The following is a 19,783-nucleotide window of genomic DNA, read 5'->3' on the forward strand; positions in this document are numbered from 1 at the left end:
TGGACTCTATCACACTCGTAGAAAATAATAAAATATACACAGGAAATGCCTTTTGACTTGTGGAGTTCACAGTTAGCAAACAAACACTTTAGTTTAACAAAAAGAATACAAAAGAGAAAAATATATCATTGGTTCTCCCTTTTTTAGGTCGAAAGGTAAAAGGTAAAACTAATATGTACTTTATGAAATTAATAGTTTCCTCATATGTCTTTTTTGGAAGTATGTTAGAGAAGAAATGAGAATTACACTAAAAAGTTTGAAAGGTAAAATGTATTAAGCAAGCTTTGTACATTAAGTTTGACCGAAAAATATATAATATTTTAAGTCTGAAATTTAATTTTATTTAAAATATTAAATGCTCAATTAACTCGACAAAAATGCTATTATATAAATATAATTATCTATCAGTTTTAATATATTAGGTATATCACAATAAATAAAGGTGAATATTTGCCGTGATGGACCCCAATACTTGTTTGTAACGGACCTTTAACAATCTGACACTTAATATGACCGTTACAAATTACTATAATTTCAAAATTGGTTTACTGTCAGCCGTCGATCTCTCTCAAATCAACGGTCCATGTTAATCCCCCCAATATACAGGATCTTGTTCTTTCCCTCTTTCCCCAACTTCTCATTTCTTCTGTTTACTCGAGACCCAATTTAGCTAATTAGCTTCGATTCCATCAAGAATCTTTGAATTTTTACTGAAATTGTTAACTTTCTTGCAATCTAAATAGTTTTAGCTACTGGGTTACTCGGGAATCAGCAAGGGCATGTTTGGGACTGTGAGATTTTCTTGATAGAATGCCAGTTTTCACAAGATCTCAGATAACTGACTCGCAGCCGCAGAATGAGCAACGAATTAGACAAAGAACAGATCAAGAAGATACCCAAATGGCTCGAAATTTGAGAAATCCACACCATGGTTTGAAAGAGAAGATGAAAGCACTTACCCTTTTGTATGAACAGCAAAAGCAAGGCTCTGCGGCTATCAAGAATCAATCTTTCAAGCCTGAAGATTCAAGATTATCGAGTCACCCTAGTGTAGACCTTGTTAGTTCCGGGAGAAGAGCTGAGAAAGAGCAAAAACAATCAAAGACAATTAGTCTTGTGATGAGGGAGAACACTATGCATAGTTCGACTGTAACAAGAACTTATGTGCAGCCACCGCCGCCTTCTGGGTTGGATGATGGGAAGGAAAATGTCGCGGTGGTGGCAGGTGGTGACAGAATAGTAGGATTTTCATACCCCAAAAGGGTGAATCCGTCGAGTAATGTGGCAAGAAAGCTTTCATTGGGAAGCTCAACAATGCCGCATACAGAGCCTAGGGCAGCTAGAAGGATAGTGAAAGAAAATGTACAAGAGTTGGATTCCATTTCGGAGAAAGCAGCCAGCAAGGGTGGGGGTGTTGATGATGGTGGTAGTAGAATTCTTGTTTTTGTAAGGCTGAGGCCAATTTCAAGAAAGGAAAGAGAAGCTGGAGCCAGGTGTTGTGTGAAAATAGTGGATGGAAGAGATGTTTATCTGACTGAATTCGCCACTGAGAATGATTACCTTAGGTTGAAGAGGCTCCGAGGGCGCCATTTTACTTTTGATGCTTCCTTTCCTGATACTGCTACTCAACATGATGTTTATTCCACAACGTGAGTTGGAACAATTTTAATAACTTTCTGCTGATTTCACCATTTCATCCATGATACATTAATCAAGAAAACAACAATTGTCAAACTTGGCAATACTATGAGCCTTTGATATTGGTGTGTTAGTAACTTAATAATTTGTGGCTGCAGTGTCATTTGTAGAATCTGTTTAAGGTTTAAAAGCCTCTGATGTTATTGTTGTGGCAACTTGATAGTTTGTGGCCACAGTGACATTCGTAATTATCTTTTTGTTTATAAAAGCCTTTGATGCTATAGTGTTAGCAACTTGATAGCTTGTACTTCAATGTCGTGTGTAGTATCTTTTTATTTCTTTAAGGCTTTGATGTTAGTGTGGTAGGGACTTGCCATTTTCTGGCTGCAGTGTCATTTGTAGTATCTTTTTATGTCTAGAGCCTTTCATGTTAGTGTGGTAGCAACTTGATAGTTTGTGGCTGCAGTGTCATTTGTAGTATCTTTTGAGGTCTAGAAGCTTTAAAATTTGCATTTTAGAGGTATGGGTATTTGTTAGTTTAAGTCTTCTGACTGAGAATATTGTCTGACTAGCAGATCTTACCTAGTTATATTTGGTAGGATATTAAGTGCTCACGTTAAGGTTTTTCTTATGCTGAACTATTGGAATAAAATGGACCTAAATAGAGTGGAATGAATATAGAGTATTCATTTATCAGACCCTACTTGGTAGTGAAAGTGTAACAGAATTGTGAGGTTTAATAGATTGTTTGATGAGAGGGGATTATCTTCTGTTTTATTTTCTTGAAGTCAAGCTTTTGCTATCAGAGGTTAAACTACTTAAGTCTACTCCTCCTTGATTAAACTGTGGATAGAACTGAACACTTGGATTCTTGTATTTTCCAGAACAGCAGAGCTTGTGGAAGCAGTTCTGCAGGGAAGAAACGGTTCTGTGTTTTGCTATGGTGCCACAGGTGCTGGAAAGACATACACAATGCTCGGTACAATTGAGAATCCAGGGGTAATGGTTTTAGCAATCAAGGATCTCTTTAGCAAGATACGGCAAAGGAGCTTTGATGGGAACCATGTTGTTCATCTTTCATATCTAGAGGTCTACAATGAAACCGTGAGAGATTTGCTGTCCCCGGGAAGGCCTTTAGTCCTAAGAGAAGATAAGCAGGTATGTGCTTATTTCTAAAGAATGATCACTTCAAAAACATTAGTGATTGCCATTTGTTTCTAAAATGGATAAACTGCTTACTGCTTGATATTTTTCTTTTCTAGTCCCTTCTTTTATACCTGTCTACTAGTAGTTGTAGTAGTTCCCGATCAGCGCTTTCCATATATAGAAAGAAATTAGCAAAAGGGTGATCATCTCACACTGCTTATAATGCAGGGAATAGTGGCAGCAGGGCTTACACAGTATAGAGCTTACTCCACAGATGAAGTATGTATCCTTGTTTTCTTTTAGTTTGGTCATAGTAGAATATTAGCTGCTAAATCAAAGTTTTGTTAACCTATGTTTCTTTTATGGAAACAGGTAATGGCGTTGCTCCAACAAGGAAACCTAAACCGAACCACAGAGCCCACCCGCTGCAACGAAACGTCCTCACGCTCACATGCTATTCTTCAGGTCATTGCAATTTTGCCATAGTCATTATTCATGCAGAACCACCACCGTTTCTTGATTTTTAATGAATTTTTTATTCAACACACAGGTTGTTATTGAATACCATGTCAAAGATAGTTCAAATAACATTGTAAGCCGAGTCGGAAAGCTTTCACTCATTGACCTTGCGGGTTCAGAAAGAGCTCTAGCTACTGATCAGAGAACCTTGAGATCACTTGAAGGTGCTAACATCAATAAGTCTCTTCTCGCACTGAGCAGCTGCATCAATGCTCTCGTTGAGGGAAAAAAGCACATTCCTTATCGGAATTCTAAGCTCACTCAACTACTCAAGGATTCACTGGGTGGTGCTTGTAACACCGTGATGATTGCCAATATTAGCCCAAGTAATCTTTCATTTGGTGAAACCCAAAACACACTACACTGGGCTGACCGAGCAAAAGAGATCCGAACAAAGGTTAGATAACTCATAACTACTACTATGCGACATTGTTTTTTGAGGTCTGGTTGTCATCATAAGTAAAATACTTTGATTGGTCATCATGATTTTTTGCCTTGGCGATGCAATGTCTAGTTTTGAATTAAGGTAAAGTTGATTGATTTACTATTCTCTACGTGGCTACTTCAAATGAATGTGTCATTTTAGAAGTTACTCTTAGATACTAAAATCTCTAGCCCTCTGCAGTCATACAGTCTTTCTGCATCTTACTATCATACTACGTAATACAGTGTCTTAAAAGGAGGTGTACATTCATTGCAGTGTATGTAATGCTACTATCTCCTTTGAAGTATAATGAGTTTGAAAAAAGAATGAACAGTAATGCTTCTAAAAGTTAATTCCAACTCAATGTTTTTTATCTAATGCCAGAGCAGTCCAGTCCGTAATGACATGCAGATGCAGTTGACAAATACATTAGCTGTGAAGCATCTATATTTTCAGTATTTTAAGGATGCATTATCATCCTAATATCTCCTTTTACCAAGTGCAGGCTTATGATGCACATGAGGAAATGCAAATACCTGATTCTGAAACAGATCAGGCCAAGTTATTGCTTGAGCTGCAAAAGGAGAATCGCGAATTAAGAATGCGTTTGGCTCATCAGCAGCAAAAGCTGATTACAATCCAGAAGGAAAATTTGGCTGCAAACTCTTCCCCTGCCCCATCAATAGTTTCCTCTATCTTATCACCAGCACCTTCTTCTGCTCAGGCAAATGAAAAACGAAAAGCAAGACCCTCTTTCATGGCTGGAAATTGTTTTACCCCAGAATCCAAGAGAAAAGGTGCAGATGACCCAGTTAGAGATCTAAAAAAGGTGGTTAAGGGATTGGAGGCAGAAATCGAGAGACTGAAAAAGGATCACGTATTGCAGATAAAGCAGAAAGATGATACAATCCGTGAGTTGTCACGAAAGAGTGCAAAACCAGCAGGAGGGACACAAGTGGGTGGTGTAAAAAGGATTGTTACAAGGGCAAGCTTGCGGCCAAGGGAACCACATGATGTTCATTTGAAGAGTCCAAGTCATCGGTTTCATTCTCCAGCTCCCACGGCAAAAAAACGCAGCTTCTGGGATATAACAACAGCTAACAGTCCATCAGTTGTCACTTTAAATGGAAGAAAGACCAGAAGCCATGTTAATACTGAAACAGTAGCAGCTCCATCCATGCTTCTCCAGGTACATTCAACATCTTCTAATCTTCTACTTCCATTTCGCATGTCATTTATTTCATGGAGTTTCTGGGTATCCATGCTTCTTCAAGTATATTTTCATATCTTCTTCTACATTCACTTCACATGGCCGAATAGTTCAATAACTTTTTACTAATGTTTTTGAATAGATATGGACTTTTGCAAGTGAACAGTTGAACAATGGTCCTAATATATTTTACATTTTAGCTTACAAGAAAAGATTAGTTGTTTCTTGAAAATCCATAGCATCATATAAAATCAAAAACAGATGCCTACCCCTCAATACCAATCAAGTGAATTTGGCTATACTAATACATCCTCACTATCCATGTCACTCCATTTAAGTCCGTCTCAGCGCAATAGTATAAAAACATTACTCTCTCTGGCACAAGAAGTTATCTACATCTTTCAATGGCACAACAACCAACATCATAATCATGCTTTAAAAGTGTACCTTTGAGTTTCTTTCTTCTGCAAACTGATGCAGCTTGCATATCCATGTTTCTGGTTTGTGTTCATGTTTGGGCCGCATTTATTCAATTGCACCACTCAGCCAGGATTTGCTCGCCAGAATGTAAAGCACTAAGGAAGGCAGATCACTTGGCAATTCCAGTCTAGTTGGTGGCCGTTCACAATCAAGCTTATCGTTTGTCACCCCGGAGCAAGGCAATGGAGGAGCACTCATTCACTAGTATTAGACAATAGACTAACTGTCTAACAGTGATTTAATCTAGTTGTTTATGACTTCCCTTTGTCTTTTTCTTCCAGATTACTAGGGCTACTGAAGTCATTAATATTATTTCTGTTATGGAAATTTTGAAGCACCATTTGCTTCTGTATACTACTGTGCTTTTGGACACATGTTGTTCGAATGATGAATTTTCTTAGAGGGGCACTGTGTATCGAAAATTAACTGGAAGTGAATCGCGATTTGGACACAACAAAATTGGAACAGCACTAGCCAAGAAAGTTTAAATAGGCAAAAAGTAAAAAAAAGAGCTTCACACATAAAAAATCCTGGTACTCTTTCAAAGCAACTTACATATCTGTTCTAAATACTTTCTCACAGTTTAAGCAGTCATCGAAAGGTCTTAACTGAATGAAACATGGAGAGCTTCTCTTTGGACGTGAAAGAAGATAAAAGTATTTTAAGCTCCATTTCTATTGTCAATGACCCATTTGTCCTTGTTTTGGAGCATTAACGAGTAACGTAAGGATATCTTTGAGCTATTTTGTTCGTTGAAGGACATATTTCAGCAAAAAACATAATATTAAAGATATATTTTAATCAAAAATACAATATAAAATAAAATTGTCTCGTTTTGAGTAGTTTTTAAAAGTATATTCAGACATAGCATCAAAGACAGAACAATTAGATTCAAATGAGACAAATGTCAGAAAGTTATCCAGCTAAATATATGCTACCAATTGTAAACCTAATAAAAAGTTGGTTAACCAATTGATATTGACATCACTATGAATGTTGTTTCTTGTTTATTCTTCTTAGAGAAAAATAATGTGGTATTTGGTACCTATTACCTCTCATCAACAAAGATATTAGACAATTCCCATATATGAAATGACATAGACTTCACACTACAACAAAAATGATCATTTGCAACAATTAAGAAGATGTATTTGTAGCGGCAATTGTCACTCTTTGTATACGTTTCTTAAGTCTTTAGCGACATTGGTTCTAATGGCACTTAACTAATGCCGGTAAAGAATTTAGCACTCTTTATTTATGTCAATATTTAATGCCGCTAAAAGTTATTTTTGTTATACTGTCGTTACGAATGTTGTTTTGTTACTTATTTTTAATTTTTTTTACCAAAATGTCTTGAATACTCTTTTAACAACGGTCGTAATTCCTTTTTGTCCTACAATTAATTTTGCCTGATAGACAAAGAAAATGTTGGCAAATTAATATTTAGCAAGCAATAATTAAAATAAATGCACTCTACTTTCCTAATGATTGAACCATTAGTAACAGACTAAAATAATCCTAACATGCCCAAAATTGTGTCATATCTTGCTAGGACCTCTAAAATCCTTAAGCTTTTCATTTTTATAACTAGTATTTTTCCTACTTAACTTAATATCAAATTGTAATTGAATTTGCAAATGATTAGATGGGACATACTAAAGCCAAAAACAATTCATCAGCATTTTTATATTTGTGCTTGATTGATCAAGTAGCGGCGGATGCAAATGTTACTTTGAAAACTCAATAATTTTTATATTAATTTTACATCATTAAACATGTATTGTACGTGGACGACGCAATATTATTATTTATTAATTTGTTATAAAAAGCTATTAAACAACTATTGAAACTTTGGATAATGATAGCAACATGATAAAAAGAAAACCTCGGTTACTGTGATATTAATTTTGATATTTTCATTTATTTGATTGTTGTACTCCATCACACATCCACTAAGATGGCCCCCTTATCTTTTTTTCGCTTTGTATAAAGGATATTGGAAATAAAACAAATAAATATAAAGCCTTGAAAATAGGATAAGAATCATTACTTACGGTAAACAAAACTTTTGTTCTAATAATTTTCTAATAGCATCATAATAGTTTACCTACCCTTTTATTATTTCATTTATTAGTCATTAATAAGGGGTCAGAGCATTATTCTGAAACAAGCAAATGGACATGTTTACCTAAGTAAAATTTTGGAACATGTGGTCATATCATCGACAGGTCACAGAGGAAAACAAGTTCCTTAAAGAAATACAAAGTAATTATGTGTACGTATACCGCAGTGTAATTTGGGCCTTTCCCTAGATTCATGGAGTAGCCGTAGTTCGGTGCAACATGTTGTCCTTTTTAACCTTTTCAATCAGGCAACGCTAAAAGTTGCCATCGTATGATCAAGAGATTACAAATTCAAACTGCGAATTCCAGTCGATTTCTCGCATAGTGCGAGAGTTAAGTGTATCATGTTGTCCTTTTTAACCTTCTCTAACTAACTTTTAAACACATCCTTGATAATGGATATGTCTGTCAAATAAAAGATGGAAAAATCTGGTAAATTTGAAACTTCTAATGGTGTAAAGGGAAAGCTAAGTTCTAAAGCTGAGTAACATGTCAGTTATTGAAGGAAAGTTTGGGTTGATTTTTGCTTTTGAGAACTTCTATGATGTAGCTTTACTAGTAGTAGTAGTAGTAAATAGTTTAACTTCTTGGGATTCTCATGTTGCTTTGATCAAGTCTAGACACCAAAACCAATGATTGGAACATGCAATTTTTATACCCTTTGGATCAAAATTTATCTAGTATTATATCTAGCTACTTGCCAGAAAAAGAAACCTACCAAATCTTTAAAGATTTGAGGGAGAAAAAAGCAGTCAAGAAAAGAAGCAAAAGGAATAACAAACCCCTTTTGTCATGACAATTTGAATAAAAGGGGTGTTTGTGCTAAACAGATTCAAGAATTTCAATCACAAAATGCCAATTACTTTGATGTATACAGGAGAAAATTATGTGACAAAATGTCATGGTATCAATAGAGAATTAGAAGACAAAAAGAATGAATATTTGTCTTATATGATCATGCACTAATTCAATCATTTAAAGGTAACATATATTTTCCATTCCACCCAAGAAAGAAAAGAAAAAAAGATTACAGTAACCAATTGTTATCCAAAATAGCAAAGAAAATAAAAACATAGAACATTGCTAGATCTCAAGAAAAGATTAATATATATTCAGTTAAAAGGACTTATAATCTAATATTCTAGTAAGGTTTGGTTTGATAAACCTTAAACTCTTAGCAAATAAATGCTAAGTTCAGGAGCTCCATTACTATCAGGATTCATCATATAGAATGCCTCTGAATCTCTAGATCCAATAACTCTCTCAAATTTAGCCCTCATATACATAATCTCACCAGAATCAGCACTTTCTTCTTCTCCATTACCTGGCAAAACACCAGCACCCATTGATATTGGCTCCACAGCTTTAAGTATCTGCAGTTCTTTTGCCCCAATTTCTCTTCTTGTTGCAAAGCCACATTTTTTACCATTGCAGTAAGTCCTCCACACAGGCTCATCTATGAGTCTAGACACTTTTTTCTCTTCCTCCTTATCGCATTCCAACGCGATTCTGACCAATCCAGACGCCATTTCTCGGACTAAACCACTTATAGGTGTGGCTAGTTCAACTAAGAAGGCTGGCTGGGAGGTGGAATCTTTTTGAAATGCAAAATGTACATGTCCACGCCTGTGCCCAAAAAGAGTGCCAACAACTCTTGTTCCAAGGCCTTGTTGGAAGTTAGACCTGTTTCGCCCGAACGCTGTTAGGACAGATTTTAGCCTGGCTACTGCTATTGTTTGCAGCTTCCTCCTAGTTGCTGAAGAAGATTCTTGCTTGTCCTCAGCCTTGTTTTCATGGATGGTGTTTAAAGTAGATGACTTGGTGTTTGAAACTTCAGGATTCTTGAAAGAATGTACCTTTATATTCTCTGTTTTCTCTTCTTCAGTATTTCTGTTTGGAGATGAATCCTTTGATGTTACTTCTTCTTGTTCTTCATTGCTGACTTTAGCTGTCCAGTGGAACTGCCTCTTAGAGGACAAGTCTTGGAAACTCTTTGCCATGATTGTCTTCATCTAAAAAAAAAAAAAGAGTAGGAGATGCACCTTTAAAGTGATGGAAGAGTGAGGGGCAAAGAGATTCTTGTTACTACTACTTCTTTATTCAAGGGATTTCCTTTTTTCTCTCTTTTATATTTTTTATAAAATTTGTTTTGCTTCTACTACTTTGTTCAAACAAATAAGAATCTGATAAAGAAAAACACAAGTGTCCCCACCAAGTGTCATGGGAATTGGGAGTAATAACAACACAACACAACACAGGGAAAAGTGAAGGCTTGAGAGGATGTGAGGAGAGAAAGGTAAATGTTTTGAAATAAAGAAAGGAATCTCAGGGAGACATAAGATGTGTTATTTCACTTTCTTGTGGGGTATGGTGAGAAAAAAATAGCTTGACTGGCTCTTTTTTGACCTGAACAAAAACAGTGAAAGAGAGAACTAAAGAAGCATCACTATTTACACTAGACATCCTCCCAACACCAACCTTCTGCTTCCTGTATGATAAAACCTGCACACAACAGTAATGATGTTTGCCTCAGATCAGTAATCACACACATTCTGAAACGTTGCAAAATAGATGAAATATTATGTTACTACTCAAGACACAATAAACCTGCGATAGACAGTGCATCAAAACTGACATTCTTTTAATTCTCTCATTCTTTTTTTGCAGGAAAAGAGAAAAAATGCCAACCATATGGTGGGCCTAAATAGCGAAGGCTTTTTCTTCAATGTTTGGAAGGGTAAAGGTTTGCACCAAAACCGAGTATGGCGGAGCACAACTTGGCAGTCAAAGAAGTGAGTGAATCACTATAGGAAATCATGAGTCAAATCCTAGCAGAAACAAACTCAGTAAAGGATAATGGTGGATCCAAAGTAAACAGGAAACTTACAGGGAGGACTAAGTTGAGTTGTAAAGCCATTACAACAATGACCAAATAAGTGTATAGCGACCATCACATTCATTATTCGTCCCCTAATGGTTTTCAGTGCTGTGACAATTTTTTTATTAGGTAAAAGTAATAAAGATGAAAACCCCAACGCAATCAATCAAATTGGCCCTGGGTGGGGGCTGAGTCGGCCAATTAGTGTGAAAGGGCCAACTGATGACAAATTCCCACTCTTGACAAATAAAATAATATACTGAAAGCACTTGTAGGCCGTAGAGACTATTCTGAAGTAAATTCACCAAGTACAGAAAATATAGACATAATTAAAAGAGTACAAATTGCACTCAAGTTCACAAGCAGGTAAAAGTGCCAATGGAGCTTTTTGTACATAATAAAAGAGAAACCACCTGTAAAAACTAAAGAGGTGCTTGCCTACAGAGAAAAACTACGCCCTATGTTTGCACTAGCAGTCCAATTTTTGCTCTGTTTCCGGGTCTTGCTGTTTGGGCGGAACTGTACCAACTCCATTCATCCTCGCACGTGCTTCAGCAAACATCCTTTGTTGTGCAGCTAATGCTTCTTCTTCAGTCATTTCAGCTATATTATTGCTCAACTTCCCAGCTCTCACAGTGTCCTACGGGAGAAACACAAAGCAAAAGGGCAATCGTGAATGAAGATAATTTCATCATTAAATCGTTTCACATGGTCACAAAACTTTTTGAATTCAAAATAAATGTCGCCTAGCTCTAGCTACATGCAGAGAGGTTTTGGACCAAGGGTCAGAAAAGAAAAGGAATAAATGACTTTGTTACAACAGCAAAAGGATCCTTCATACATCCTAACTTTTAGGCCATTTTCATAGATTCCAATTTCCAACAATGTAAGACAGAAATTAGCTCCTACTTACCACAGTCTCCAACTTGTGTTGTTCATATGCAGCATAAACTTCTTCAGTATATTCCCCAAAGCCAAGAACCTGAAAGTCAAAAGTGTTCATCATTCCCAGGATGCGGTAGGATATAGAACAAATTTTCACAGTGAAAACTTGAAGTTCTCTTGTTATTTAACACTATCATTTTTATTTTTATTTTTGTAACGATAATGATGCAACACTAACAATTATAGAAGCATTTAAGAAATGAAAACTAAAACTGGTCCATGGTTTCATGGTGAAAACTTGTTGCTAGAGACCTAAAGCATGAGAGTGATATTGATGTTGCCTAACATCACTACCATACCAAACCAAACATGAAACTAAATAACAAGGTTTGCATTACATCATTCTTAATGGCACCATGCCACTTTGTGACGTCATATGAGAACTAGGTTTGAAATTCTTTAAATCACCTTCAAATGAACTCATGCTTAGGGGACTGCAGCTGAGAACAGAAGAGAATTGCAAAAAGAGCAAGATGATGATGATGAACATAATAGAGTAACTCCAGGATCAAAAAGTACCTCTAAGGCTTTGAGTACATGTTCTGGTGCAATTGTTCGTTTATCTTCTCTATTACAAACTTCATTTGATTCTGATGAGATAAGATTGATGAACTCTGCACAAGAACAAAGAAAGGTGGAATACCATGCAAATTAAAATCAGAACTACAATCAGAAGATCCTTCAAATATGAAATCAAGCTATGATTTAATTTTAAGGAATTTAAGGAGATGAAGTTATATTATCTAATAGAAGGAAAGAACATAGGATAGACTTCAATCCTGTTGAAATAGCAAACACAAATCACCAGACAAAACATCAATAAAAATATACAAAACTTCAATCAAAACATACTTGAAAAAATATCAGCAGAAATAAGTAATAGAAGTAGTGTCATGTAACAAATCGTTATGCTTAGTTTAACAAAACAATTATGAAATAGGTTAGCTTATCAGGCAAAAAAAAAGATCTAAGGAATAAGTTAGTTTAACAGAACAATGATCAAGTTTCATCAAAACTCACACTTTTTAAGTTACCAGGAGTCATCTTCCTATAGAATCTAACTCAAATTGAGCTAAAAAGAACTTGACTGCCTTCAAACTGACCTGTATTATCCAACGATGTTCTAAACCTTCCGATGCTTATCACATTCCCTGTCTTGTGTCGACAGAGTGAAACCAAGAGCTAACAAACAACTAGCACAAAACTTTCATAGTAAACCACAGTCCTCCTAGTCCCCTTTAAATTCTAGAGAAGCATAGTTGCTATTAGAAGCCCTACTGGGTAACAGCACAACACATCAACAGAATTTTAAAGAAAATAAAAATAAAATAGATCAGGCAAACTAAAATCAACTCACCTACACAACATTCAATCAAAAGATCCTGCGTATCTCGGGCAACACGAACATCAGGGGGCAACATTTCTTTAATAATCTTTGTCATAGTTGCTGATAAGAGAAAATCGTATTATCAGTATATTTGGAATCGAGGAAATAACAAATAAGCAAACCATCAGGCAAACTCACTCATATAATCCCAAATAGCAAACTCATGACGAAAATAAAATGATTCAGACAAGGTGAACCCGGAAGCAACAAAGAAGAACTTCAGTGTTACCACTATTTGGCTTTTGCAACTGAAATCACCAATAGCATCACTCTAATTATTGAATTCTTTGCAAAAGCAATTAGTATCACTTAAGTCACTGATAGTTAAGTTTTTACCCTCTCAGAAATAAATCACGAACTCCACTTAACAGGGAAAGAGCTAAGGGGAGACAAAGGTTTAATTGAACCCCTTTTGCAAGAAAATTGAACGGTGAAATATGGCAAAAAAGATTTCATTGGTTATACATGAACGGTTGAATTGTTTTGACATAAGAGAAGTTTCTAGGGTATCAGTAAAAGGGGTTCAACAACTGCTTCAGGTCACAAGTTCCAATGTTAGGTATCACACTTCAGTATTTCATGAATCCCTGTATGAATTTCTAGTATATCCCGCCTGGTAACAATTTAATTGCTTTTAATCACCCCTCCAAAAACAACTAATATCCCCCTCTGCTTACTCCCTATCATCCGCTCAAAATCTCGATAATTAGGTTTCAAAGATAATCAAACAGAAACATAACCCAAAAAAAAAAGAAGCACAATTACGAGAGCAACATATAAATCACTCTAAATATACACAAGATATGCGCAGTTATAAAGGAGGAAAACCTTTGGGAAGCGAAGCATCCTCCTTCGTCTTACCAACAATATCCATCGGTTCCATTCTAATCCTTCAAAATCAAATTCATAAATTATTATAAAAAATTAAAAAAAAAACAATGGCAAAGTACTGCGTATTAAACAAAAGCAAATGCAACAACTGAATACGATGAAAATAGCTTCAACAAGCATCTTACCTCAGAAACAGAATTTTGCGAAACTAGTAGATCGGCGAGACGGGCAGCAAATCGAATAAGGTGATCGGAGTACGGTGGTGGTTCGTGGTGGATATAGAGAGAGAAGGATGTGTTCACAGACGACTAGGGCAAAGTGCATCCAACAAGGGGTTCTCCACGCGCGAATGGACACGTGTCGTGCATGAGCAGTGGGTCCCACCATCGTTGTGAATGCTAAATGGAGCGTGGTAAGCACGCATGAGCGAAGTGTGTGGGGGTGACGCGGACGTATATTGTTTATATAGTTTTTCAGCAAAATGGAAAAAGGATTTTGGTGAAAGGGAGAGGAGACGAGAAAGTTACCGATCTCCCGCTGGATTTGCCGATTATGTGATGCTCAATTTCATTTCAGATTGGGCTTTTAGTAATTGGGCTTCGGCTCTATGGTAAGATTGGGCTTTTGGGTTATCATCTTTCCTTAGACTTGAAACATAACGTGGTAAATAGCTTTATGTTTAGCTAATTCGATCGTTTGGTAGAGTGTATTAAGGATCCGTTTGCTACGAGGTATTAATCAAAATAGTCTATGAATCTTTAGTCCAAGAAAAACATTATTTGGTTATTCTATTTAACATAATCTATGGATTAGTTATACTTCATACAAGGTCTTATCTAATTCCTAGAAAAGGGGATAACTAATCCAAGGTTTAACAATCCTTTATCCAAGATCCCTAAATTACTAAACTATCCCCAAATCCTTTTTTCTAAATTTCTTGTAATTTAATGTTTTTTTTTATATATGTATTAGGATATTATAAATATTCTTTTAAATTCTCAAAATTCGTTCCATATAATTTGATGATTTCACAAACTAACTTTTTTCCCTCTTCATGTTTGATTTGCTATATTGGGTTGATTTTTAAAATTTTTAATGTTTTTGATTGACCACATGAACTATTTTTTTTTTTTACAAAAATAAGTTTCAATAGTCTTAAAACTATGATAAATTTAAGGTGTATATGACCAATAAAAAATTAGAAATATATTGTGCTATTAAGGATGGTGGCACATCACACATCAAAATTAATAATAATTTTTTTTATATATTTTAGTATTTAACTAATTGTCTAGTTAAATGAAATGGAAAATCTCACAATAAACCCAAGGGTATAATAGGAAAGAAGTTTTTCTAGAGTCTTAAACCAAACATAAAATTAGGGGGGAAGTGATAAACCAAACACTTGATAAAAATCAATCCCTGCATTAATAAACCTTGCATTATTAATTTTTGCATTACTAATCCATGGTTTAGTAATCCTTGCGTTATCCATCTTTGTACCAAACGACCCCTAAATAAATAATGCATGTATTAGCCTTGTGTTTTAAGAGGTCGTATATGACTTAAGCTAATTATCTATGTATAATTAATGCAAGTATAACTAATACATACATTATTAATGCAACCATTACTAATACACTCTGTTTTGCATTATATTAATACACTCTACCAAATGACCTCTTATAATTTGAGTAGTTCTTCAGGTCACAATTATATATCTTATATGCTTATTAAATATTTATATCCAGTGTTATAAAAGACGGGGACGTGAGGCGAGTCATTTTATTTAGTATTGGGTGAGACATAAGTTTCGAGATACGGAACGTAAATCTCATGGATCTACGGGGCCTAATCTAATGTATATTCAATTGTATAGTTTTATTACTAATAATATAAGCAAAAGTACACCTTCAATGATTTTAAAAATAATTTTTTATAAATAACCTATAATATATAGAAATTATATTATAATTTTTATTAGAGATAAGTATTAATAATCAATAATGAAGAAAAAAGTATTATGATTACTATTTGAGAAATATCATTACAAATAATTAAAAAAATATATGATTTAAAGCAAAAATTATTTAAAAAATAATTCGGTTAAACTTACGTTTTATGTCCAAAACTTACATTTTATGCTCTAGACTTTCGCCTCAAATTTTAGAACCTACGTCTTTAATTTACGCCTCAAAGCGTTTTTAATATGACATGAAACCCCCCCCCCCCCCTCCCCCCTCCCCTCCCAAAAAAAATAATATTTTTGAAAACACTGAATATCACAGTAGGATTCTCCATTTAATTAATGGTGGAGACAAGGTAATTTTGAAAATAATTTCATGATTTGCAAAAAAAAATCACAAATTGCGAAAAAATCCCACGAATCACCCATTATATTTGTACTAATTGGATTTCTTTTAGTATTTTTTTTTTGTTTCAAATGCGAAGAAAAAATTGGATCATATTTATATCAACTGATTTTATGTTTCAAAATTATACTAACATCAGAATGATTTGTATTTTTATCTTTTTGTTTTTATTTTTATGTTTCTATGAAACACGAAAATCTGATTGAATTGTATTTGCATTGAATTATATTTGTATTCTTAAAGTTAGAATGGTATGTATAATTGATTTATCTAACGATTTGCATTTGTAAAAATTTTGTAATAGATACAAAATCAAATATAAAATTCGAATTTATTGATATAGGGATTAATTTTTTCTCTTGATATTATTTATTTATATATATATATATATATATATATATATAAACTTTTGATACATCTAGTGATTTGAAATTGTATTTCAACAAGTAAAAATATACAAAAATTGAAATTATTTGCTCACCATAAATCTGTCTTTTTGTTTTCTTTAACTTCGTGGTCATGAAATGTATCCCTTCCGGGTCCAAAATCTCTTTTAATTCGAAATATTGGTCCATCGCGATTAATCAGTCTAAGACCATATCACGGAGGGGTCTCGACTTTCATAATAAAAAGTTAGTAACATACAAATATTAAGTAAAATGTATGTACTTCTTGCTTAAGGTTTGATTTGAGACTTTAATTGGCAAGAAATTTGAAATCTGCTAATCAGGTGGCCAAGTAAATTCCAATGTATATCAAAATGGAAAATTTTTGTATACACTCAATATTGTAGTGTTAACTGGGCATATTATTCTTCAAATACATCAAATTTAAGAAAAAAATCCATAAACAATAAATATTAAAGATTAATATGATCTCATATCTATACTTTTACTATTTACAATAAATAGCTATATTTTTTCAATATTGTAGTTTTAATTGGTCATATTATTCTTCGAATATATTAAATTTAAGAAAAAAATTCACGAACAATAAATAATAAACATTAATATGATCTCCTATTTATCTTTTACTATTTTCAATAAATAGCTATATTTTGATTTGCCATGAAAGTGATTTTTTTTTTCACATGATGTATGTGTGCGCACGTGCATGTCTGCGTGTGTGTATGTGTTCGTTCCTATAGAGTAGTTCATTACTTTAACATCATTACACATGAAAGGGTGTCATAGACTTAACGATTCAACATACATTATTCAACACATGAAAATGTGTCATAAACCTACCGATTCAAAGTACATTATTAGGATAAATCATTGAATCCTTATGAAAGGGTGACATAAGTCTACCGATTCAAGGTCATCATTAACATTGATAGAATGGTGTCATAAGCCTATCGATCCCAAATTTCATTAGCATAGATAGAATGGGCGGATAGCCTACCGATTTCAAAGTTTATTAACATTGATGGAAGAGTGTCATAAGCCTACCGATACCAAAGTTTATTGACATTGATGGAAGGGTGCCATAAGCCTACGATCCTAGAGTTCATTAACATCATTTATGGAAGAGTGTCATAAGCTACCTATCCCTAGGTTCATTATTGTCATTTATGGAAGGGTTCCATTATGCTATCGATCCAAAGTACATCATTCAACATTACTTTCATTCACATAAGAAAAGGATGTCTAAACCTACCAATTCAAGTTATTAAAATCATCTCTGCTTTCATTCATACAAGAAAAAGATGCCCAAGTCTATCAATTCAAAGTGTACAATACATAGAAAAAACCATTCACATCCTATCATCATCATTCGTAAGTGTTCATTGAGAATAAGTCTTCAATCACAACATAATTTTACATTCTAAACATGATCATGATACTTTCATTGAATTCACATACATATGTTTCTCATAGTAATCATACATAATACCTTCATAAGGCCATTATTCACAAGACACCAAAAAAAAATCACTCACCATTAGGCATGAGTAGTGACATGATTCAATACACTAAATTAATGTAAGTTTAAACAATTTAATATAATTCATGATCAATCAATCCAGAATTCTATATATTCACCTTTGATATTTGGAAAAAACACATGTCGTAAATCCTTCACAATTCACCATAATTTATCATTAAATTAACAATTCATACATAATTTATTATTTATAAATCGTTAAAAATGATTCCGAATTGGACCATTGAAAATCCTAAGTTTCGAAATTTGAAAACTTGAAATCACTTTGGCAAACTTGGTCAAGGATCAAAACCATTATCCGGTTTAGGGATACAAAAAATTGATTGAAAAAGTTGAGCTTGGAACTCGACTCTTTTTTCTCAATGGGGAATTCTTAGACAAAGAACTTCTTATGAGAAGAGATTTCTATTTTGAGGGTTTTGAAAATAATGAAGGATAAAAGGAGTTTACTACCTTAGAAACCAAAAGATATCTTAAATAATCAATAATAACAGTTCCCTAGCAAAACTAAACTCAAAAGAAATTTATCGATTTGATTCCACATGGCCGAGACTTGGACAACAACACTGTGATGATCCACCAAACCCCGTCCAGTGGATGGGTTCACAGGCTGTGCTGACAACCCGTGGTTGTCTATGTGGGTTGCTATTTGGGACTTGACCCACAAAATTCATTCATGGGGCGTGGATGGACCTACAGGGCATAGATCCCATCATTTTTGGCTTCTTGGGGTCTTGGGGGTTAGACTTTAGGGTACTCGAATTCCTTGGTTGGTACTTGGGGTGTCGTTGCTTGACGTCTAACCCTAAAACCCTTAACCTAAGCTCGGGACATCAATTTACAACTAAAAATCCCAACTCAAACTCAAAACAAAACTCGTTAGGTTCTAGTTTTATTATTAGTTTTACACGTTGTTATATTTTTAAAAAGTAAAGAAGATTCTTAAAGTCCATGGTCTTAAACTATTTTAAAGATATACGAAAATAACTTCTAATCTTGTGATCGTAAACATGTCATGTGGAAAGTTAAGTTGAAATGACAAAAAAGAAAGAAACATTCTTTAATATTTTGAAATGAACTAAAAAAGGGCAAATAAGTTGAAAGACTACATATATATATATATATATATATATATATATATATATAGAGAGAGAGAGAGAGAGAGAGAGAGAGAGAAGACCATGACTTAATGTTATTGTACATTGTGCAACAAATGTTGTACAAAATTTTAGGTTTAGTTATTTAAAATAAAAATAAGGTTATTTTCGTCTTTTTACTCTGTTCTTTTCTTCTACCATTTTCTCGATTATTCTTATTTTTTCTTCTTCTCTCCTTATTTCTCTAGAATTCCTCTTCTGACTTTTTTACTCTTGAGACTCTGAAGGCGAAAGCTAAAGTCGGGTAGGTATGTGGATTGTTTTACTCTTCTTTAGCATTTCAATAATAATAAACATTGCATTTCACTTAAGTTCCAAAGGGATCAGACAACTCAAATATGTTTGATTGGCTATTCAATGGATTACTATTATGTATGTTTTGGCTAATATGTCTTCTTTTCGTTGTAATGGTAATAGAGAAACAAGGAGGGACTTTATTTTGTACTCTGTTCATTGATTATTTAACTCTGGAAGTCAATTCAATGGTATAGAAGAGATGCTACAAAAATTTTTGTCTCAGTGGTTTCATTGTACCAGTTAGCATTATAAAAAAACTTTCTAAAAAAGGTATTTGTTACTGTCGATAGCTTCATAAGCTGGTATTTTCTTCTTGCTCCTGCCTTCTTGAGTAGATTTATTTAGTTTACGTAGTTGTATCGTTTGAATTCTGAAGATTCTCATTGTTGTATTTGTGTTTTCAATTCAATTACAACTACATTTCTATGT

At 34.1% G+C, this 19,783-nt stretch overlaps 3 protein-coding genes across 8 annotated transcripts; 1 reads left to right on the plus strand and 2 right to left on the minus strand.

Moving 5' to 3' along the window:
• The first annotated feature begins 560 nt into the window (after window positions 1-560).
• On the plus strand, window positions 561-5,819 carry LOC101245044 (kinesin-like protein KIN-8A). 2 transcript variants are annotated; one of them, XM_010320604.4, is made up of 7 exons: window positions 561-1,649; window positions 2,523-2,796; window positions 3,013-3,063; window positions 3,157-3,249; window positions 3,335-3,700; window positions 4,233-4,916; window positions 5,418-5,819. In XM_010320604.4, exons 1-7 carry the CDS (start codon window positions 811-813, stop codon window positions 5,514-5,516), a joined length of 2,406 nt encoding a protein of 801 aa, XP_010318906.1. In that variant the 5' UTR covers window positions 561-810; the 3' UTR covers window positions 5,517-5,819. The 2 variants fall into 2 exon arrangements, with proteins under 2 accessions (XP_010318906.1, XP_004236102.1); XM_004236054.5 differs by having other exon boundaries at window positions 5,484-5,819.
• A 2,695-nt stretch (window positions 5,820-8,514) lies between these two features.
• On the minus strand, window positions 8,515-10,605 carry LOC101244472 (protein MIZU-KUSSEI 1). 2 transcript variants are annotated; one of them, XM_019213056.3, is made up of 3 exons: window positions 10,428-10,605; window positions 10,019-10,042; window positions 8,515-9,552 (listed from the first exon to the last, which is right to left on the minus strand). In XM_019213056.3, the coding sequence occupies exons 1-3, from the start codon at window positions 10,455-10,457 to the stop codon at window positions 8,707-8,709; spliced, it is 900 nt and encodes a 299-aa protein (XP_019068601.2). In that variant the 5' UTR covers window positions 10,458-10,605; the 3' UTR covers window positions 8,515-8,706. The 2 variants fall into 2 exon arrangements, with proteins under 2 accessions (XP_019068601.2, XP_069151391.1); XM_069295290.1 differs by lacking the exon at window positions 10,428-10,605 and adding an exon at window positions 10,148-10,379.
• Window positions 9,466-14,140, minus strand: LOC101244170 (protein Dr1 homolog). Of its 4 annotated transcripts, XR_011220093.1 has the most exons (8): window positions 13,767-14,140; window positions 13,579-13,640; window positions 12,721-12,810; window positions 11,883-11,977; window positions 11,332-11,400; window positions 10,832-11,058; window positions 10,019-10,042; window positions 9,466-9,552 (listed from the first exon to the last, which is right to left on the minus strand). XR_011220093.1 is itself a non-coding variant. In XM_004236052.5 (6 exons), exons 2-6 carry the CDS (start codon window positions 13,631-13,633, stop codon window positions 10,888-10,890), a joined length of 480 nt encoding a protein of 159 aa, XP_004236100.1. In that variant the 5' UTR covers window positions 13,634-13,640; window positions 13,767-14,140; the 3' UTR covers window positions 10,715-10,887. The 4 variants fall into 4 exon arrangements, 2 of the variants coding, with proteins under 2 accessions (XP_004236100.1, XP_010318905.1); XR_003246098.2 differs by lacking the exon at window positions 9,466-9,552 and having other exon boundaries at window positions 9,935-10,042; XM_004236052.5 differs by lacking the exons at window positions 9,466-9,552; window positions 10,019-10,042 and having other exon boundaries at window positions 10,715-11,058.
• Window positions 14,141-19,783: the final 5,643 nt, after the last annotated feature.

The sequence above is a fragment of the Solanum lycopersicum genome, chromosome 3, assembly GCF_036512215.1.
Source record: "Solanum lycopersicum chromosome 3, SLM_r2.1".
NCBI classification, from domain to species: domain Eukaryota; kingdom Viridiplantae; phylum Streptophyta; class Magnoliopsida; order Solanales; family Solanaceae; genus Solanum; species Solanum lycopersicum.